We start from the raw sequence: 23726 nt of genomic DNA, 5'->3' as shown, positions 1-23726 counted from the left end.
TTGCTACACGACTGATACCCTTAAATTTTACTTCATCCCTTAATGAGGACAGGAGTCAGTTTAACTAGTAGTTAAGAGCACAAACTCAAGAACGAGACCATCTGGATTTGAATCTTGGTTCCAACACTCATTATAACAACCCCACAGGAAAAGTCTAGTAATATTATACTATTATTTTATTTCACAGATGAAGAAACAAAGATTCAGTGAAGTTAAATGATTTTCCCAAGGCTAGAAGATGGGACAGAGGGGCGCCTGGGTGGCTCAGTGGGTTAAGCCTCTGTCTTTAGCTCAGGTCATGATCTCCGGGTCCCAGGAATGAGCTCCACATCAGGCTCTCTGCTCAGTGGGGAGACTGCTTCCCCCTCCCCCCCCGCCTGCCTCTCTGCCTACTTGTGATCTCGCTCTCTCTATCAAATAAATAAATAAAATCTTAAAAAAATTTTAAAAAAGAAGAAGAAGAAGATGGGACCGAGAATGAACCTTGGGAGTTCATCCTTGAGTCATCCCTCACTTTAGGGAGTGAGGCAAGAGGCTGCAGTGTACAGGATCCATAAAAAAGCACTAAATTGGAAATTAGAAAATTTGTGATTCTAGGGATGGATCGGTCACAACGTAGCTGCGTAATCCCGGATGAGTCATGTCTTTCGGATCTCCATTTCTTCATCCATGAAATGAAGATACTGTCTGACAGCCCTGTCTAGTCCTTGGGAAAATACCATGATAATGAAAATAACATGTTAAAGTATTTTATAAAGTGAAAGAAATCACTTAAAACAAATCACTTAATAACACAACTTACTACTTTATTAATGCCATTAAGAGGTGATTGTTCGAGTAAAAGACTTTATGGACTAATCTCGATTTATGCCAAAAAATATCAAGAATGCAGCCTTGTCATTAATACCAAGACAGGTAAGAGAAGTAAAACTTAAGTCCATCAGATAAATGAAAGAAAAATGCAATTTGTCCCCAGAGCTGCCCTAGAGGTTGTTTCAAATAGGTATAGAACTAGGACCTAAAGAGGCTAGGAAATGTTTATCAGATCTGTGTTTGGTAAAATCCTGGTTCAAAGAATATGCGAGGGAATCCTTCCAGTGTTCAAGTCAATTAAGGATGAGCCTTAAAAAAAGCACTGGGGGCCCAGCTGATCCCAGACTTCTTAACCTGCCAAAAAACTAAGAAATAATCTTCCCATGTTTTACAGTGGGTTAAGAATTCTGCTGTGCTTGTGGGATATGTCTCCTTCAGAGGTTAAGAGTGGTGGTGGTGATAATGATGATGATCATGATGAAAAAGGTAATATTAACAATATTCAACATCCACTGATTGCTTGGTATGTGTCAGGCACTGTTTTCTTTAACTTTACTCATTTAAGCTTCACAATAGAACTATGAGATAGGGTCTTTTTTTTTAAAGATTTTATTTATTTATTTGACAGAGAGAGATCACAAGTAGGCAGAGAGGCAGGCAGAGAGAGAGGAAGGGAAGCAGCTGAGCAGCGAGCCCGACACAGGACTCGATCCCAGGACCCTGGGATCATGACCTGAGCCGAAGGCAGCGGCTTAACCCACTGAGCCACCCAGGCGCCCCTGAGATAGGGTCATTTTTAACAATTCAGGGATACATTTTACCTAGGTCATCATTTTAAGACATCTAGCTATATGACTTAATTTTAGAAACATGAGATATCCAGATATCTCTACCAGTCTAGCTCCCATATGTCATCACACTTTGGGTCTGCTGGGATGAACACCTTTTGGTTACTCCCATCCTTTCCAAGTTCGATTCAAATCAAACACTCCCGTGAGAATTACTGTGAAGTCACTGTCACCTTAGATTGCTATAATAAGAACACTCCATTACTGATTTCCTATCTCCTGCCAAATAAATTCTATATTCTTTTCCCTACATCTGCAGGGGTATGCTTCTAGAAGTTCCCAAACTTTCCCAGTTTTCATAACACCCACCAGGGCAAAAGAAACACCTAAAAGTCCTATTTATTAAGTAGCTGGTCCAAACAACTTAACACATATTTATTTCCTAACAATTTTTTTAAAAGATTTTATTTATTTGTCAGACAGAGATCAGAAGTAGGCAGAGAGGCAGGCATAGAGGGAGGGGGAAGCAGGATCCCTGATGAGCAGAGAGCACGATGCGGGGCTCAATCCCAGTACCCTGGGATCACGACCTGAGCCGAAGGCAGAGGCTTTAACCCACTGAGCCACCCAGGCACCCCTATTTCCTAACAATTTAATAGCCATTTGTAGAAGTAAAAAAAAATACACTGAAAAAATATTTTACGTCAAATCACCATAATGACTTACTGAGGGGTGTGTGTACCTGTTGGTCACTGCACAACTTCTCAAACCTTGGAACTGGACACTGTCACCTTCATTTCTTGTTCTATATTGATTTTTCTGTGACATTTGCTTTTTTTCACAGCACCCCTGAAAATCTAGCCATCAAGAGAAATGTGTGATGCCATGCGGAAGTGTTGAACCACCCTGAGTCTGTAGAATGTTCAAGAAGTATCACTGCACTTCCCTCAAAATTTTTTTAAAAAATCCCATAGCAACCCTGGAGTGTCAAGAGACAGCATGTGGCCTATAGAGTGGTGAGAGGTAATACAGTACTTTAGTCTAGAGAAGGACTTTGGGGTCATATTACCTAGGTTGGAATTCTGACTCTTCCTGCTTTTACTATGTGACTTGTGTGATTTACCAAAGTTTACTTAACCATTCAACTGTTGAAGGTTACCTGGGTTGTATTAGGAAGCAGTCCACTTTATTGTATTACCTGGTTGGCTATTATGAATGAAGCCACTATAAACATTCATGAACCAGATTCATGTGAACATAAGTCTTCATTCTCTGGCATAAGTGCCCAGGAAGGCAATTGCTAGGTTTTATGATAGTTGACATTTAGTTTTAGTTTTTGTGTGTGTGTTTGTTTTTAAGAAACTGTCAAGGCGTGCCTGGGTGGCTCAGTCGGTTAAGCATCATCAGACTCTTGGTTTCAGCTCTGGTTATGATCCTAGGGTCCTGGGATGGACTCCCACCACTTCGCAGTCAGGCTCCATGCTCAACACGGAGTTTGCCTCTTTTACGCATGCTCTCTCTCTCTCTCTCTCTAAAACAAATTAAAAAAATAAAATCTAAAAAAAAAAAAAAAAAAAGACACTGTCGAGGTGCTTTCCAGAGTAGCTGTTCTAAATTCCCATCAGCAATGTATGACCATTTCTCTACATGCTTAACAGCATTTCATAGTTTACTGTTTTTATTATGGCCATTCTGATAGGTGTGAAGTGATACCTCATAGTGATTTTCATTTGCATTTCTCTAATAGCCAAAGATCCTGAACATCTCATGTTTATTTGCCATTTGGACACACTCTTTGGTGAAATGTCTCTATGTCTTTTGTCAATTTTCTACAATTTTTTAACTGTTGAGTTTTGAAGAGTCCTTCATACAGTCTAGCCTTTTGTCTAGGTATGTGCTTTGCAAATATTTTCTTCCACTCTGCAGGTTGCCAATTTATCCTCTTAACAAGGTCATTCAGAGAACAAAAATTTTATTTGATGAAGTCCAATTTATCCATTATTCCTTTTATGGATCCTGCTTTCGATATCAAGTCTAAGAAATCTTTGCTTAGCCCTAGATCGTGAGAATTTTCTCCTATATTTTTCTAAAAATTTTATAAGTTTCACATTTCATATTTAAAGGTGTGATCCATGTTGAGTTTATTTTTTTCTTTTTTTTTTTTTTGAGTTTATTTTTCTACAAAGACTTAGGTTGAGGTTTATTTCTCTGCCTATGGATGTCTAATTGCTTCAGCGCCATTTGCTGAAAGGACTATTTTTTTCTCCACTGCACCTGTCTCCAAAATTCGCTGAATATATTTGTGTGGGTCCATCTCTGGGCTATCTATTTAGTTGCACTGATCTACATGTCTATCCCTCCACCACTACCACAGTCTTGACTACTGGAGCCATGTTAATCAGCTTCACACCAGGTAAATTGATCCTTCCCCTTTATTTTTATTTTTCAAACCTGTGAAGGCTATTCTATTTTCTTGTCCTTTGCATATAAATTTTAGGATATCATCTGCAAAATGTATGGAGTTTAAAAAGTTCTGTTAAACCCATTTATCAATTTGGGGAAAACTGACATCTTTATTATTTTGAGTCTTCCAAGCCATGAATATGGTATGACTCTCCATTTATTTAGATCTTTGGTTAATTTCATCAGGGTTTTATGGCTTTCAGCATACAAGTCCTGTACATATTTTGTTAAATTTATATATAGATAATTATTTTTTGAAAAATGTTACTGTAGCTTTAATTTCAATGTCCGCCTATTCATTGTAGTGTACAGAAATAGAATTTATTTTTTGTATGTATTATGTACCCTGTGACCTCGCTGAATTAATGTGCCAGTTTTAGGAGCTTTCTTTGTAGATTTCTTGGGGTTTTCAAAGTAGGCAATCACATCATCTGCAAATAGCAACAGTTTTAGTTTTTCCTTTCCAATTTGTATGCCTTTTTTTCCCCCTTGCCTAATTGCTCTGTGTTCAATAAAGGTAATGAGTGCAAACATCCTTGCCTTGTACCTGGTCTTAGGGAAAAGACATTCATATTTCACCATTAAGCACAATATTGAGGAAATTCCACTCTCGTCCTAATTACCTGGGAGTTTTTTTAATTGTTTTTAAAAAAGATTTTATTTATTTATTTGACACACAGAGAGAGAGATCACAAGCAGGGAGAGAGGCAGGCAGAGAGAGAGGGAGAAGCAGGCTCCCTGCTGAGCAGAGAGCCCGATGTGGGGCTTGATTCCAGGACCCTGAGACCATGACCTGAGCTGAAGGCAGAGGCTTAACCCTCTGAGCCACCCAGGTGCCCTCTGAAAGTTTTTTTTAAACATGAATGAGTGTTGAATTTTGTCAAATGCTTTTTCTGCATCAGTTGATATCATCATGTGATTTTCTTCTTTAGCCTGTTAATATGGTAAATTACACGATTTAATTTTCAAATATTGAGGCAGACTTGCTTCCCTCACTTCTTCATGGTACATAATTTATTTTCCATATTGAATTCTATTAGACAGTGTTTTGTTAAGGATTTTTTGTGGGGGGGGGTCTATATACAGGAGATTAATCTGCAGACTTAAAGAAAATTCTATTGTCTCTGGGTTTGGGATCTGGGTAATAACTTGCTCTTAAAACAAACTGGAAATTATTCCCTCCTCCTCCATTTTCCAAATGTGCTTACGTAGTATTAGTATTAATTCTGCTTAAAATATTGATAGACTTTTCAGGTGACGCTATCAGGGTCTGAAGGTTTCTTTTTTAGGAGGTTTTAAAATTACACATTCAATTTCCTTAGTGGCTACAGAGCTATTCAAATGATCTATTTCATTTTGGGTTCCCTGTGGTTCTGCCATTCAAGGAAGCAGTCCACTTTGTGTAAGGTGTAAAATGTATGCATGCACAGTTGTCTGTAGTATTCTCTTATTATTCTTCCAATAGCTACAGGATCTATAGTGATATCCCCCATTTCATCCTGATATTGGTAATTTATGTCTTTTTTTTTGGCAGTATCGCTACAGATTATCCATTTTACTGATCTTTTCAAAGAACCAATTATTTGTTGCATCAGTTTTCTCTATTGTTGTCCTGCTTTCAATTTCACTGCAATTTTTGCCTTTATCTTTATTATCTTTTCCTCTCCTTGTTTCGGGTTTATTTTGTTCATCATTTTCTGCGTTTGAGATGAGAGCTTTGATTGTTGATTTAAGATTTTTTTCCTCATACTAATGTACACATTTAATTCTATACATGTCCATCTCTGTATCGCTTTACCTGTGACTCACAAATTTGGATGTCACATTCTCATTTTCACTCCGTTCAACGTTTTGTTTTTGACTTTTTTGAGACTCCCCCTTTGAACATGGATTGTCTAAAGGTATGTTGTTTAGTTTCCAGGTATGTGGAAGTTTTTCTGTTTTCTTTCTGTTACTGATTTCTAGTTTGATTAAACTGTAATTGGAGAACATATTCTGAATCATTTCAGTATTTCAGATTTGAGATTTGGTTTATGGCCCAGGATATGGTCTCCCTTGGTATATGATTTGTGACACTTCGAACAGCATGTGTGTGCTGCTGTTTGAGGAGGGAGTGTTCTGGAAATGTCAGTCAGATCTTGTTTGGCTGATGGTGTTAGTTCTCCTATATCCTTGCTGATTTTCTATCAGTTCTATCAACTGTTGAAAGAACGGTGTTGAAGACTCTAACCATAATTGTGGATTTTTCTATTTCCTCCTTTCCATTCTATTGGGGGCTCTCATTATTAGCCAAAAAAAATTAAAATTCTGGCACCCTACATGCCCTCCTCTGATATCATCCTGGAGGAAGTGTTGGGCACCTCACTACAGCTTCTTCCTCCCCTGATTTATTGAAGTGTAACTGAAAAAAGTGTAATATATGTAAAGTGTATAACATGATGATTTGATATGTACACATTGTAAAAAGAGGCCCACCACTGAGTTAATTCACATACCCATTAACTCACATTGTTACCTTTTTCTTTGTTTGATGAAAATGCTTAAGACCTACTGTCTTATTTAGCAATTATCAATTATACAGTACAGTATTATCAACTATAGTCACCAAGCTATACATTAAATCCTCAAAATCTTTCCGAACTATGGAAAGAACCCAGATGTCCATCAATAGATGAATGGATAAAGAAGATGTGGTATATATATATATATATATATATATATATATATATATATATACAATGGAATACTATGCAGCCATCAAAAGAAACGAAATCTTACCATTTGCAACGACATGAATGGAACTAGAGGGTATTATGCTGAGCGAAATAAGTCAATCAGAGAAAGACAATTATCATATGATCTCCCTGATATGAGGAAGTTGAGAGGCAACGTGGGGAGTTTGGGGGTAGGAAAGGAATAAATGAAACAACATGGGATCGGGAAGGAGACAAATCATAAGAGACTCTTAATCTCACAAAACAAACTGAGGGTTGCCGGGGGAAGGTAGGTAGGGAGAGGGTGGTTGGATTATGGACACTGGGGAAGGTATGTGCTATGGTGAGTGCTGTGAAGTGTGTAAACCTGACGATTTACAGACCTGTACCCCTGGGGCTAATAATACATTATATGTTAATAAAAAAATAAGAAAATCTAAAAAATCCTCAGAACTTATTCATCTTATAGCTGAAAGTTTGTACCTTTTAACCAACCTCTCCCCATTTCCCCCATCCCCCACCAAGTACCATTTTACTGTTTCTATGAGTTTGACTTTTTTTTTTTTTTAGATTCCACATGTAAGTGATACTATGCAATATTTGTCTTTCCCCATCTGGCATATTTTACTTAGCGTAATGTCCTCCACATACATCCATGTTGTTCATTACAGCCCCAAACTGAGCCTTTGTTGCTCTGGGTATGTTCGCGAGACCACAGTCTTTTCTGTCATGGTTGGCTAGAGTAGAACAATTCTTGTCCACAAGGTTTCTGCCTCACTAGATTGCCCCTTTCCTGGTCCTTTAGCTGGAGAGAGCAGGCTTTTCTTGTTGTTGTTTGCACCTGTTGGTATTCCCAGGTTACTGGCTTCTTTAGCTCCAGATCTGGGATACATGAAGTGAAAAGGGCCTCACCAGACTGCTTTCTTCTCTCCATCTTTCACAGAGTCTTATGTTTTATATAAAGTTTTCAGGGTTTTGTTTTGTTGTTGTACTTAATGGGAAGGACAGGTAAATGTACATTTATTCCAGCTTTCCAGAAGTCAAAGCGCATGAATTATTTTTTAAATAAAAATCAGAATAATTACATCAGAGGGTGTGCTACTGCTTTCCTGGGATCACATGTTAAAAGAGTTATTTTCTCTTTAATACAAACTCTAAAATGATCACTATGCTTTATAAGGAGATGCAAACATGCTGATGCCTTCCTAGCTTTGTATATTGAAAACTGATAAAAATTAGTCTAACATTGATACTGTCCTCCTACCTTCTCTTTGCACTTTTAAAACACTGGCATTCCTGTCCATAAAACTTCAACAAAGTATCTGTTTTCTCCCTGACTGCTCTACTTTCCGTACCAGAAAACTAGCCCTGACTCAGAGTTCCATGGTTAGAAATACGGCTTAGGCATTGCATCATTCCATCAGAATTCCAAAACACACACAGCAGTATAGTAATAAAGGACTATTTGAGAGCTATACTATCCTCTATTTCAAAGGAGTATTTTCAGCATTGCAACAATTCTATCTTCATAAAACACAATAGGATCTCAGGGTTTGGCAGACATCAGTCTTCAATAATATTCTAACGATCAGGATAAACTTACCTAGAAATTACTGGAAGTTCCCAAGGTATTAGCTCAGTTTACATACACTTCTTCTAGACGGATAGGTAACTAACAGTAATCTCATTTTACAGAATCTTGTAATAGATGAAGTCAACGGACAAGCCAAGATACGCACATAGGTATTGTACAGAGAACAGGATTTATCCACAAGACGGGGCTCTGCCATTGACAAGCTGCACGTTCTTGGACAAATCATTTAACGATTTGCTAATTTTTAGTGAGGGAAGGGAAGACAAAGAGCTTGGACTAGCATATTTCCGATTGAATCCTACAATTAAAAACTCAATCTGATTATCAATATTCAGCAATATTTGTAACAAAGTAGAGTTTATTTCATTTCATTCATTCACTGAACAAGGAATTACTGAGTGTCTGCTCTATGTAAGGAATTAGGCTAGTTTTTTCGGACCGAAGACTATGTGGATGAACTATCCCACCCAACTCCATTTACCAGTAGTAAGGGAATTTACATTACTTTAGATTCATGGTTCTCAAACTGGAACCCACATCAAAATCACCAGAAATAATAAAGCTCATAAAAAGAGTTTGCTGGACCCGCCCCAGGTTTCTGATTCAGTAGAGGGGGGATAGTCTGAGAATTTGTGTATCTAAGTTCCCAGATGATGCTGATGATACTGGGCCAGGGAGCCCACTTTGAGAACCATGGACTCAGATAAATAAATAAAAAGACCAAGGAGGAGCCAGGTTCTATATGGGCAGGGTCACTACACTCAAGGTGCTGTTCTTGCCTCCTGTGCATACTTCTCCATCTCTGTTTTCCTGGAAGCAGTATCTACTCCCTTTCCCTTAAGAAGCAGTTAAATTCCTAATATTCGTGCTTCTAGTGAAATTGCTGATCTGAGTGGCCATCTGTCCCGAGACAGAAGTGTAACTCAAACAGGGCTCATCATGTTATCCCATCTCCCTAATCACATTGACTGTTCCCCCAGGAGTAAGCATGTCACCAAAGACAACCCAACTGAAGAGTTCTTCCTTAGGATCTTCCAAACTGAAGACAGAGGAGAGATAGCTCATCCTTTCCCTTTGTAAAAAAAACTGAAAGGATATGACCCCACAACTGTCAGGAGCTATGTGCCATAGGAGAGAATGTGGGCAACAAACAAAATGGAACTTGAAAGGAGAGACAGGGGTGCCTGGGTGGCTCAGTGGGTTAAGCCTCTGCCTTCAGCTCAGGTCGTGATCCCAGGGTACTGGGATCGAGCCCCGCATCGGGCTCTCTTCTTGGCAGGGGAGCCTGCTTCCTCCTCTCTCTCTGCCTGCTTCTCTGCCTACCTGTGATCTCTGTCAAATAAATAAATAAAATATTTTTAAAAAAAGAAAGAAAGAAAGGAGAGACAGAAGATCATCATAAAATTAAGTCCTTGATCTAGTTATATCTGAGGTAAGGCGGTACAACTATTCTTCCTACTTACAAAAGACAATGCATTCTTTATTATTATCGTTATTATTATTTAAATTAACTGGTTAGCTGGGTTTCAATTTCTTACAACAGAGAAGTTCTGGTGCATAGAAGGGGATCCAAAAATAAGATATGTCCCCCATAAACAAGGAGATAGTACAGTAAGTAGTTAAAAGACAACTTGGATTTAATTCAGCCAGTTATCAGTTGTGTGACCTTGGGCAAATAACTTAATATCTAACCCTGGTACATCGCCCACCCGAGTCCTCATATACATAAGGTGAGAACTCGTGCACTAGGTACTGACAAAGAACATTCAATGAATGATGCCTGTTAATATCACATCATTTACTGAACATTGATCTCCCGGGTACTATTTATTGTGCTTCACAAGCTCTTTTACTAAGTTCTTTAATTCAGGGCCCAGGGTGAATAAAGCGATGTTGTAAGGCACAAGCACACAAAGGTAGTTTAGACTGGGACAAAAGCTTACCCCTTGGGGTAAGTCTCAACATGTAAAAAGAACATTTCATATCCCTATAGGTCTTTTTGGTACTTCAGTAGAATTCCTATAGCACTCTTCTAAGTGTTCAGTCACACATTTTAGTTAAGTATTTGTATCTCCCATTACTATGAAAAGGCATCAACTTTGGGGTAAAAGCTCCAAATCTGAATTCCTAGCCTGTATTTGCTAGCTGAGGGAGCTCTCTGAGCCTCACTCAAATGCCTCATTTGTAAAGTGAGGTTAAAAACTCAATCTTGGGATTATTACTCCCACTCAATACAGGTCATCTCAGCAGATTTTCTCAGCAAACATCGACGGACCACTCCAAGCTGGAGTAAGTGAATAAGAATAAAAGTAAAAAGCAGAGAGGCGAGGCTAGAGCGGGTCTTACATAAAACAGGGAGCAGATGTCCTACTACACAGAAAGCAGACAGTGGCCAAGCAATCTACCCTAATTTGCCGTTGGCCACATATTAAAGTACTGCCTTAAGACACTAACAGCCATTTAACTCCTTATCCTGCATTTGATAATCCAGCCGGAGCAGCACATATAACAGCACCTGCTAAGGACTGAACGGTGTCACCTTCATAATTCCTGTGTTGAAGCCCTAACCCCCATGTGGCTGTATTTGGAGATCAGGCTTATGAGATGGTGATGAAGGTTACAGGAAGTCATAAGGGGAGGACTCGAATCTGACAGGGCTGGTGCCTTTATAAGAAGAGTAAGAGGCACCAGCCCCTGCTCTCTCCAGCATGAGAACACAGAGAAAAGGCAGCTCTCTGAAAACCAGAAAAGGAACTCTCACCAGGAATAAGGTAGGCTGGGGTCTTGCTCTTGGACTTTCCAGCCTCTAGAACTGTGAGAAATAAGTGTTTAATGTTTAAGCCACCCAGTCTATAGTATTTCATTACAGCAGTCCAAGCAGACTAAGAGAGTACCAAAGACAAACTTTAGTTTTTTAGTTCTTTAAAACTGGCCCTGACCTCTATCATGTTAGAGGACCATAGCCCTTGGAGGTGTGGGTGGCTTAGTCATTAGGGGTTTGCCTTCAGCTCAGGTCATGATCCCAGGGTACTGGGATGGAGCCCTGCATGGGGTTCCCTGCTCAGTGGGGAGCCTGCTTCTCCCTCTCCCTCTGCCTGCTGCTCTGCTTGTGTTCTCTCGCTGTCAAATAAATAAATAAAATCTTAAAAAAAAAAAAGAAGTATGTAGCCCTTAAAGGATTACGAAAGCTTTCACATGCATTAAATTTATATAATGTGTAGTGGTTAAGAGAACAGATACTGAGTTTGGACCAAGATCCAATCCTCAGCTCTATCACCTGATAACAAAGTTTTGCTTTATTTTTTTAAATTTTGTAAAGCAAAGACAATGGCACCTTTCCTACAGTTTTCTTGTAGGGATTAAAATAGATCATGTACGTAAAGAGCTTAGGGCAGTGCCTACAGCAAACTTTCAATAAATGGTGTCATGTTTCAACAAACATTTACTAAAAATCTACTCAACCTGATAGGGATGTAATGGTGAAATTTTTTTTTAAGACTTACTAAAATAGGGGCACCTGGGTGGCTCAGTGGGTTAAAGCCTCTGCCTTCAGCTCGGGTCATGATCTCAGGGTCCTGAGACAGAGCCCCACATCGGGCTCTCTGCTCAGCAGGGAGTCTGCTTCCCTTCCTCTCTCTCTGCCTGCCTCTCTGCCTACTTGTGATCTCTGTCAAATGAATAAATAAAATCTTAAAAAAAAAAAGACTTACTAAAATAAACACAAAAAGAAATAGAAAAATTTGATTAGCTCTGTGACTTCTATAGAAACCCAAGCTGTAAATAAAAACATTCCCCCGCAAAAACAAAAACAAAAAATGCATTCCCCCACAGAAAATGGTGGGGCCAGATGCCTTCATCAGGGAATTATACCAAATACTTAGGGAAGAAATAATGACAAAGTGACATAAACCTCAACAAAGAATAGGAGGAAAAAAAAGAACATTTTCAAATTCACTCATGAGACTAGTACTACCTTAATGAAAACTGCTAATGACATTATGAGGAGGACAATTATGGGCTAATCTTACATACAGATATAGATGCAAAAAATCTCACCAAAATATTAGTAAAATTAATCAGAATTGTATAAAAAGAAAACAAATCACGAACAGGTTATACTTATCCCAGAAATATAAGATTGATTTTTAATTAATATAATTCAACATAGCAACAAAGGGAAAAAATCATAGATGTTAACAATAAATAGGAAGTATTTGATAAAATTCATGATAAAATTCCATTCATCATTTTTAACACAAAGCTTAGTAAATTAAAAAAAGAAATGTCCTTAATATCGTAAAGAATATTACAAATGTCAATAGCAAACCCCAGACTTCATGAGGAACTGCTGAAAGCTTTCTCTTGGAGATCTAGGACAAGATAAGTCTGCTTTCATCAGTCCTATTATATTTTTTAAATCTTTTTTTATTTTTATTTTTTTTTAAGATTTATTTATTTATTTATTTGACAGAGGTTACAAGTAGGCAGAGAGGCAGGCAGAGAGAGAGAGGAGGAAGCAGGCTCCCCTCTGAGCAGAGAGCCCGATGCGGGCTTGATCCCAGGACCCTGGAATCACGACCTGAGTCAAAGGCAGAGGCTTTAATCCACTGAGCCACCCAGGCGCCCCTTAAATCTTTTTTTGTAAAAGATTTTATTTATTTGACAGAAAGAGAGATCACAAGTAGCCAGAGAGGCAGGCAGAAAGAGAGAGGAGGAAGCAGGCTCCCCACTGAGCAGAGAGCCAGATGCGGGGCTCGATCCCAGGACCCTGAGATTGTGACCCAAGCCAAAGGCAGAGGCTTAACTCACTGAGCCACCCAGGGGCCCTCACTACTCCTATTTTATAGTGCTTTGGAGATTCTAGCCAGTACAGAATGCCACAAAAATAAATAAATAAATAAATAAATTATATGAGTTTTAGAAAGAAGTAAATACTGTCACTATTCACAATAATACGGTTACGATGAAGTAATTCCAAAAGAATTTACATATAAATTATTATTAGTGAATTTAGCAAACTTGCTAGATACAGGGTCAACATACACATACACACACACAGAGAAAGTGAAATTTTAAAAGAACTGTACCATTTACAATAGCATAAAAAGTATCAAATAACTAAGAATAAGTCTAACAAAAAATGTAAAAGACCTGTGCTCAGAAACTAGAAAACATCAGAGAAGGAAATCAAAGATAACCTAATAAATGGAAAGGGCTATTGCATGTACATGTGTCTGAAGAGTCAGCATTGTAAGGAGTAAATTCTCCTAATTATCTGTAGATTCAATGCAATCTGAATCACAATTACAACAACTTTCTTTTGTGGAAACTGACAAGCTTTTATACTAAAATGTACATGAAAGTACAAAGGGAAAAGAATAGCCAAAGCACTTTGAGGAAGAACATGGAGAGAACATTCTCTACTCAATATTCAGATAGTGTGGTATTCATGCCAAGCAACATAAATACACCAAAGGAAGAGAATACAAAGCCCAGAAACATGTCTGCACATAAATGGGTACTTGATTTATAACAAAGAGTTTGGTTATATAATAGTGCAGACACACCTGGAAATCCATGTGGAAAGAAACAAAACAAAATAATACACAATCCTACATCAAACTCTCTATAAAAAAGTATTCCAGGGAGAGGATTATCTAAATGTAAAAGGCAAAACAACAAAACTTTAAGAAGGTAATTTAAGAGAACATCTTAATTACCAGAAAGTATGGAAAGGTTTCTTAAGCGGGAAGCACAAAGTACAAACAATGGGAAAGTAGGAAAAAAGGCACTATATCAATTAGAATTCCTGCTCATTAAGACTCACTGAGAGAGGGAAAAGGTAAGCCACAGAGGAAAGATATTTTTAATACATATAACTAAAGGATTTGTATCTAGAATACACAAACAACTCTTACAAATCAGTAAGAAAAAATCTAACAAATAAGAAAATGAGCAAAAAAACCTTTACCAGTTAACGTCCAAATAAATGGTCAGTAAACATCATTAGTCATGAGGGAAATCCCCATTAAAACTACCACGCATATGCCAGAATTTCTCAACTTACAAAGACTGCTGATACCTTGTATAAATAAGAATACAGAGCAGTGAGACCTCTCAAACACAGCTGGTTAACCTGTAAATTGGTACAACTATTTGACATATACTAACTTTAAATACCTATACATCCTAAGACCCAGAAATTCCATTTCTCCATGTATATACAACAAAGATACATGTACATGTGCACCCAGAATCTGGAAACACCAATGAGTTCTATGTCCAGAATTAATACATTGTGATCTATTCATAATTGGATTAATATGTAGAAATAAAAATAAATGGACTACAGTTTCATAAAACTTACATAATGCTGAACAACAACAACAAAAAAAACCAGGCACAGGGGCGCCTGGGTGGGTCAGTGGGTTAAAGCCTCTGCCTTCGGCTCAGGTCATGGTTTCAGAGTCCTGGAATCGAGCCCTGCATCGGACTCTGCTCAGCAGGGAGCCTGCTTCCCCTCTCTCTCTCTGCCTTCCTCTCTGCCTACTTGTGATCTCTGCCAAATAAGTAAATAAATAAATAATCATTTTTTTAAAAAAGACACAAAAGAATATATATTCTACGCTTCATTATATAAAGTTTTAGAAAAATTAAGTAAAACCAAACAATGGTGTTTAATGATTCACATTTATAAAGACAAAGAAGTACAGACCATAAAATCAGATTACTGATTACCATTGGTGATGGGGAATAAAGGGTAGCAATCACAAGGGAGCATAAAGACGACTAATGAAAACTGCTAAGATTCTGTTGCTTGACCTGCTAGTTATTTGGTTGTTTGTGTCATGAAAATTCACTGAGCTGTACATTTTTGGTTTTTATACTCCTTATGTGCTAATTTTAATAATTAAAAGTTTTTAAAGCATATTTAAATGAAATTTTTCAAAACATGTTTTTGTCATTTTTAACAATAGAGTTTAATATTATAAATCAATTGTACATGTGTTATCTCAAATAGTATCAAGAAATAAGTAACCATTACACCAGAGGAAGGTGTAACATCTTAAAGATGTTATTATCATTCTAGATTATATGTTGAGTGTTTCTTCAGAATAATTGGTATATCAAGAAAAAAATGTCAACCAGAAATAGTTCATTCATTTTAACAGTTGTGATACTATTGTAATAACTTGAAACAATTATATTTCAAGTGAACAGGTAGATCTGGTCCTCTGTTGGTTTATAGTCCATTCAAAAACTCAATATACTTTCCATCCCCCTTATTTTAACCTCCTGTCTCTCCCTTATTAAGACCCACCTGGAAAATAAAATCTCCTCATCTCAATATCTTTAATTACATCTGCAAAGTTTCTATTTTCCCCAACATTTTTTTTTTTTTTACTGATGGATAGTTAACATATAATTATATTAGTTACAGGGGTACGATATGATTCCACAATTCTATACATTACTCAGTGTTCATCATGATAAGTGCACTCTTAACCCCCTTTACCTATTGAACCCAATCTCCCCACCCACCTTCTGTCTGGGAACCATCAGTTTGTTCTCTGTATTTAAGAGTCTGTTGTCTCCTTTTTTTGTACATTTTGTTTCTTAAATTCAATATACGAGTGAAATCATATAGTATTTGTCTTGCTCTGACTTATTTCACTTAGCATTATACCTTCTAGGTTCATCAGTGTTGTTGCAAATGGCAAAATCTCATTCTTTTTCATGGTTGAATAAGATTCCACTATATATATATACCATTTTTTCTTTAACCATTCACCCCTCGATGGACACTTGGGTTGTTTCCACATCTCGGCTATTGTAAATAGTAGTACAATAAACATAGGGGTGCATATAGCTTTTCGAATTAGTGTTTTTATTTTTCTTTAGGTAAATATCATAATGGAATTACTGGATCTTACAGTATTTCTATTTTTTAATTTTTCAAGGACTCACCATTACTGTTTTCCAAAATGGCTGCACCAATTTGCATTTCCACCGGTACGGCACGAGAGTTCCTTTTAACCCACATCCTTACCAGTACTTGTTATTTCTTGTGTATTTGATTCTAGTCATTATGCCAGGTCTAAGGTGATATCTCACTGTGGTTTTGATTTGCATTTCCTTGGTGATTACTGATGTTGAACATGTTTTCATGTGTCTGTTGGCCATCTGTATGTCTTCTTCAGAAAAATATTCAGGTCCAGTGCCCATTTTTTTTTTTTTAAGATTTTATTTATTTGACAGAAAGAGAGAGATCACAAGTAGACAGAGAGGCAGGCAGAGAGAGAGAGGGAGAAGCAGGCTTCCACTGAGCAGAGAGCCCGATGCAGGGCTCGATCCCAGGACCCTGAGATCATGACCTGAGCCGAAGGCAGAGGCTTAACCCACTGAGCCACCCAGGCACCCCTCCAGTGCCCATTTTTAATTTAATTTAATGCTTTTGGTGTTGAGTTGTGTTCTTCATATAGTTTGGATATTAACCTCATACTGGACATCATTTGCAAATATCTTCTCCCATTCAGTTGCCTTTTTGTTTTGTTGATGGTTTCCTTCACTGTGCAAAAGCTCTTTATTTGGTGTAGGCCCAATAGTTTAATTTTGCTTTTGTTTCCCTTGTCTGAGGAGACACATCTAGAAAAATGATTCTCTGGCCAATGTCAGATAAATTACTGCTTGTGCTCTCTTCTAGGAGTTTTATGATTTCAGGTCTCACCTTTAGGTTTTTTTTTTTTTTTTTAAAGATTTTATTTATTTATTTGACAGAGAGAGAGATCACAAGTAGACAGAGAGGCAGGCAGAGAGAGAGAGAGAGAGAGAGAGAGAAGCAGGCTCCCTGCTGAGCAGAGAGCCCGATGCGGGACTCCATCCCAGGACCCTGAGATCATGACCTGAGCCGAAGACAGCGGCTTAACCCACTGAGCCACCCAGGCGCCCTCACCTTTAGGTTTTTAATCCATTTTGAGTTTATTTTTCGGTACGGTGTGAGAAAGTGGCCCAGTTTCACTCTTCTGCATGTAGCTGTCCAGTTTTCATACCACCTTTCACTGAAGAGACCATCTTTTCTCCACTGTATATTCTTCCCTCCTTTGTCACAGGTTAATTGACCGTGTAAGCATGGGTTTGTTTCTGGGCTCTCTATTCTGTTCCATTGATCTGTATGTCTATTTTTATGCCAGTACCATTCTTCTTCTTTTTTTCTTAAGTAAACCCTACTCCCAATGCGGGGCTTGAACTCATGACCCTGAGATCAAGAGTCTCATGCTCTACTGACTGAGCCAGCCAGGTGTCCCCTGTTTTGATGACTACAGCTTTGTAGTGTATCTTAAAATCTGGGATTGTGACACCTACAAGCTTTGTTCTTCTTTTTCAAGGTTGCTTTGACTATTCAGCGTCTTTGTGTTTCCATATAAACTTTAGTACTATTTGTTCTAGTTCTCTGAAAAAAAGCTGCTAGAATTTTGATAAGGACTGCATTCTATCTGTAGATTGCTTTTGGGTATTACGGACACTTTAACAATACTGGTTCTTCTAATCCCTAGGCACGGGGTATCTTTCCATTTGTTTGTGTCATCTTCTATTTCTTTCACCAGTGTTCTATAGTTTTCAGAGTACAGGTCTTTCACTTCCTTGGTTGTTTAATAATAGGTACTTTATTACTTTTGGTACAATTGTAAATGGGATTGTTTTCTTAATTCCTCTTTCTGCTATTATTAGCATATAGAAATACAACAGATTAATTATTAATTCTGTATCCTGTGACTTTACTGATTTCATTTATCAATAGTAGTAGTTTTGGTGGAGTCTTAAGGGTTTTCTATATATAGTATCATGTCTCCTGCAAGTAGTGAATGTCTTACTTCTTCCTTACCAATTTGGATGCTCTTTCTTTCTTTTTTCTTGTCTGATTGTTGTAAAAATTCAATATACATCTTAAGACAATTTTTTTAATATCCTTTCTCTAACTAATGGTAGAAAAATGGTTTCTATTTATGTATGTTTTCCATTTAGATAAAGATGTTATATTAAAAAGTTTTTTGGTGTCACAAATGATGAGATTTCTTTCAGGGAGCAAGCAATGAAAGACAAGGGCACATAAATATTATCTAACACTTTCCCAAAGCCAATCTTTCTCTGATTGATGAATGAAAACTTGTAGTAACAGAATGCCACACTTTAACAACTTACTACTTTAGAAAGATAATTATATAATGGGTAATTCTGTAACCATACCACAGTAAGAATTCCTACAAATTAGTAAGTAGCATATACATTTTTAAAATGAACAGTAGATACAGAAAAGCATTTCATAGAAGAAATAGTCACAGAAGAACTAAGAATGGCCACCAGACATATGAAAACATGCTAAACTATTAATAATAACTGAAGAATGTTAATTAAAATATGAAAACATTTCCCTATCAATTACCAATGATGAAAATGAGCAAGAATATTCAACACTCATAAGGACATGAAAAAATAAAAGTACTTCTACATTGATGGTAGGAGTATAAATACTTTTGCAATCTTTTTGAAAGTCAATCTGATGCTATCTACAAAATTTTATTTTTTATTTTTTAATTTTTAAAAATATTTTATTTATTTATTTATTTGACAGACAGAGATCACAAGTAGGCAGAGAAGCAGGCAGAGAGAGAGGAGGAAGCAGGCTCCTCGCTGAGCAGAGAGCCTGATGCGGGGCTCAATCCCAGGACCCTGGGATCATGACCTGAGCTGAAGGCAGACGCTTAATGACTGAGCCACCCAGATCTCCCCATATCTATAAAATTTTAAATACCTACACCTACCCTAACCCCCAGTAATCCCATTTTTAAAATCTATCCTATGAAAATATTAGTGTAAGTGCATAACGATACATTTACAAGGGTATTCATTGTAGTCTTAGCATGGGAGAGTGAATAAGTAAATTTTAGTATGTCCACACAATGGAATATGAAGTTCTCATTTTATAACACAGAACATCCTTGCTATTGGTTTGGAAAGATGTCTAGGTATATTATTAAGCAATGAAAATAAGGTACAGAAAAATATATACAGTATTTCATTTTTTTCTGAAAAAGAAACCCTGCACATGGGTATATATGTAGGCAGAGAAAAATGTCTGCAAGTAAACACAACAAACTCTTAATGATGATAACCTCTGGAGGGGGAGAGAGTTTGGTGTGAAGAGAACGAGGAAAGATTTTTTTTATCTTTTATTTAATACTCTGCACTGTCTGAATTCATTTTAACATGTTTTTATTTTAAAAATAAAGAAGTATTTAAATGTAACATTTATTGGGTTTTGCACTGTACCCATTTGGGGATTACTTTATCATTGTAATCCTTTATGTAGAGTCACCTGACAGTCAGAATGAGACTATTCTCTTAGAACCTCTAAAGGAAAACAAACAAAAAAACACCTAAAAACAGCAGATTCTCTGCTCCGGGCAGCATCCCTTCATTTCACTGAGGGATAAATTCCATCTAAAGTAAACGTCTGAGATTAGTAACCTATGCAAAATGCTGCCCGCAACAAAAGCAGTGAAGATAAACAAAGAGATAAACCCACCTGCACTATATCCAAAACCATGCCTGCTGACACTGTTCCAAAACCAGCTAGCAGAAATGGTACCAGTATTTGCAGCGCCATGACACCGCTGGATTCCTTGGGTGATTTCTGGTTTGCCTCCACAATGGCGTCTTCATCCCCATCACTAGATGCGTCTTCATTCTGCAACATGGAAGCAGCTTCTGCAGTGCCCCTTCCATCACAGTAATTGTAGTCGGCATAGTCATCATACTTGGGGCTACAGCTTGTGGGTGTGTGCCCATTATTGCCATGAAAAGGCTGCTCTGAGAAACTGTGAAACTCCATGTGCTGCTCAGATCGATTGCTAAAAGTCTGTGCTGCTGTTGATAATCCATCTTGCCAAACGCCATTTGCTTTCTTGTGCCTATCTTCCTGGTTTTTCTGATAAATTACTGGAACCATACTCAACAACAAGTTTAAAAACTTATCAGACTGAATTGTATTTAAGCCTAAAGTCCAGTCTACTAAACCTCCTCCACTACTTGGACCACTACTTGTGTTATTAGTAATAGATCTTCCTTTGCTATTAGTCATATTGTCATCGCAAAAGACCCTGTACTCCTGAGATCTCAAGCTTTATGAACCATTGTAGGTAAATCAGAACCACACAAATGCTGGTTTAAATTAAGATGTTGACTTCATTTTGTAGGAAATAATGTTTCTACTAATAAAAGGTGTTTAGAAGTTCCACAGAGGGACTGGATCTGAAAAGAAGAAGATAAAATAATTTTTAAAAATCAGATTAACGATCTTGATACTTAAGATTCTCATATAAAACACACATGTTCTTAAACCAACCCTAAGGTGATGACACTATACTTTGTGGGCTTAAACACATAACTGTTTTGAGCCACACAGCTATTCTGTAAACAGAAACATAGTACAGAGAAATTGTGCTCAATCTTTTTTTTTTTTTTTAAGATTTTTTTTTAAATTTATTTGACAGAGAGAGATCACAAGTAGGCAGAGAGGCAGGCAAAGAGAGAGGAAGGGAAGCAGGCTTTCTGCTGAGCAGAGAGCCCGATGCGGGGCTCGATCCCAGGACCCTGAGATCATGACCTGAGCCGAAGGCAGCGGCCCAACCCACTGAGCCACCCAGGCGCCCCTGTGCTCAATCTTTATTTAAAGTGTCTTTCATTGTTGCACACTCTACCTAATTGATGCCTATGTAAAACCATCAAGTCGCTAAAGTTTTACAGTGGACAAATTTATTAAATAAAGTGATGGCTTCTGGGGCACCTGGGTGGCTCAGTGGTTAAATGACTGACTTTGTGGTTTAGGCTCAGGTCATGATTTCATGGGTGGGAAGATCAAGCCCTTGTAGGGACTCCACGCTCAGCAGGGAGCTGGCTTGAAGTTTCTTGCCCTCTGCGCCCCACCCAGTCAGAAGCATGCACACGCATGCGCACATTCTCTCTCGCGCTCAAATACTTTAACTGATGGCTTCTATTACTGTACAAAGGTCTCAGAATCAAATTGTTACAACTCTTCACATATGTCAGTACATAATAAGAGGTAAAGTATATGGCATTATATTTTAAACAGTTACTTTATTTACGACTTAATGTAATATGTATTTTATCAAAATGTTATTTTTATTAAAATATGAGACAATGAGGGACGCCTGGGTGGCTCAGTTGGTTGGACGGCTGCCTTCGGCTCAGGTCATGATCCCAGCGTCCTGGGATCGAGTCCCGCATCGGGCTCCTTGCTCGGCGGGGAGCCTGCTTCTCCCTCTGCCTCTGCCTACCACTCTGTCTGCCTGTGCTCATGCTCTCTCTCTCTAACAAATGAATAAATAAAATCTTTAAAAAAAATATGAGACAATGATAGGATGTGCCATAAAAATACTTGGTAAATATTCTGAATACTCGTCAGGGATTTATTTCACATATAAAAGTAGGTTGGAGTCATATTTGCACAATTCATTATAATTGATTGAGGAATACAATCTCTGTTATCTACCAAATAACCAAAATGAAAAGAGATTACAGATACTCACTAAATGCTCTACTTTGCAAGCCAACCAAAAGAAAGCTTATGATGCACTTACTACTTAACACTCTTCTCAAAGTCTGCTCTGACCTTCAATCCCAGAGTATGCCCCTGAGTGGCTGGCCAGTGACCACATTCTCTCTAAAGACTTGAAACTAAGAGACACAGACACACACTGTAGCTAGTTGGATAGCGATGGACACTGAGGCTGGAGGTCATACACCACGCACCCAGGTAGAGAGCCCGAATATTTGGACAGTGTTGCCATAGACACAGAGGCTTTCAAAGATGTCTACCGCAGTAGGTCTAAAGACCTCAGGTCAGGGACACCCAGGCCTGCCTTGTATGTCCAAGAGCATTCGAGATCACGAAATTGGCACTTATTTGATAATGGGTACATGATCCCACCGCTCAACTGCACTGCCTACCCACCCAGCAAGACTAAGAATTAACTGCTGTCAGTATTGCTGCTTTTAATGAAAATTATTACATCCTTCAATGTTTATTGCCAATTCCTTAGACTGTCCATCCCCACTCCTTGGACAGGAAGATCAACAGCAAGGAATGGCAAACAAAAGATAGCAAGGAAGGGCAAACAGAGCTATGTAGCAGGTGCTAATAAGGCCTGTCTCATCCACTTCATCATTTACTCTCTTTCCTTCCTTCCCTCTTGTGATTGTGGAGAAGTCTTGGAATTCCTACTGGGAAATATCTTAAAATAGATTCTAGGACCCCAAACCTACGGACTTGGAATATCTGTACATCTTTCTTTTTAAATTTCCCAAGCAATTATGGTGCAGATTTCTTGTAAACTTGCCCTGAGAATCCAATGAGTAGATCAAGTACTAGCTGCCATTTTCCACCACTTGCAGGTTGATCGGTATACAGAAAAAGGTGGTGTTTGAAGAAAATCGGATGAATGGAACCAATGTCCAGAGTAAAGCCGAGGAGAAACCAAGTAGTCCCAGGAAGAGAGAGATGACCAGAACAGCTGCCTGAGAACCTCCCATGAGTGGAGAGGCTCAGCTGTACTTCTGGAACTAATGAGATTCCCAGAACGCTTAGATGACTAGATCGAGAGGGTTCTGTTCTTCAACCCATTGTGTCTTTTTTTTTAAGTTTTTTTTTTTTTTTAATCTATTTGAGAGAGACAGAGACAGAGGTAGTGAGAGAGAACACAAGCAGGGAGGAGAAGGAGAAGCAGGCTCTCTGCCAAGCAGGGAGCCAGCCGTGGGGCTTGATCCCAGGACTCTGGGACCCCATGACCTGAGCCAAAGGTAGATGCTTAACGGACGGAGCCACTCAGCCTCCCCTCCCCATTTGTGTCTTTTTAAAGGGCAAGCATTTCACTGCCTCAAGGAGATCTTCAATTAAATGAAATATAAAACAAACCTCAAAGGGGTTGAACTTTAAGACAAGTCTATACTACTGAAGGGCCTGTGATGGATACAGGCAGTTTCTTCCTCCTTTTGAACTAGAATTATACAGTTGATCAAAACGGAAATGCAGAGAACTGGGGAAACGTGATCAACTAACACTAGATAGAAAAATGAAGGGGAGGGAAGGGGAATAAAAAAGAGGAATTTCCCAAGACAAGTCATTGCTGTTAGAATATTTATAGGGCATGGCTAGGCACATAGTCAACACAGAGTTGGCCAAGCAGGATCCAGATGCAAAGATACGTCCAGCTCATACTTCCGCTCCTAGTATCCTCACGTCAGCATAAACAATTCGGAAATGGAAGATGGATACTC

At 38.2% G+C, this 23726-nt stretch overlaps 1 protein-coding gene across 1 annotated transcript in view; it reads right to left on the bottom strand.

Moving 5' to 3' along the window:
- LOC111142177 (solute carrier family 41 member 2) overlaps positions 1-23726 on the bottom strand; it is a 115909-nt gene that overhangs the window by 72038 nt on the left and 20145 nt on the right. The window contains exon 2 of the mRNA XM_022495184.1: positions 19957-20681. Within this exon, the coding sequence (XP_022350892.1) occupies positions 19957-20511 (555 nt within the window). The 5' untranslated portion in view covers positions 20512-20681. The remainder of the gene's footprint in view (positions 1-19956; positions 20682-23726) is intronic.

Source organism: Enhydra lutris, unplaced genomic scaffold (genome assembly GCF_002288905.1).
Source record: "Enhydra lutris kenyoni isolate GAN:26980312 unplaced genomic scaffold, ASM228890v2 scaffoldscaffold7, whole genome shotgun sequence".
Taxonomy (NCBI): Eukaryota; Metazoa; Chordata; class Mammalia; order Carnivora; family Mustelidae; genus Enhydra; species Enhydra lutris.
The sequence above is the reverse complement of the archived record's forward strand: the minus strand, read 5'-3'. Positions and strand labels throughout refer to the sequence as shown.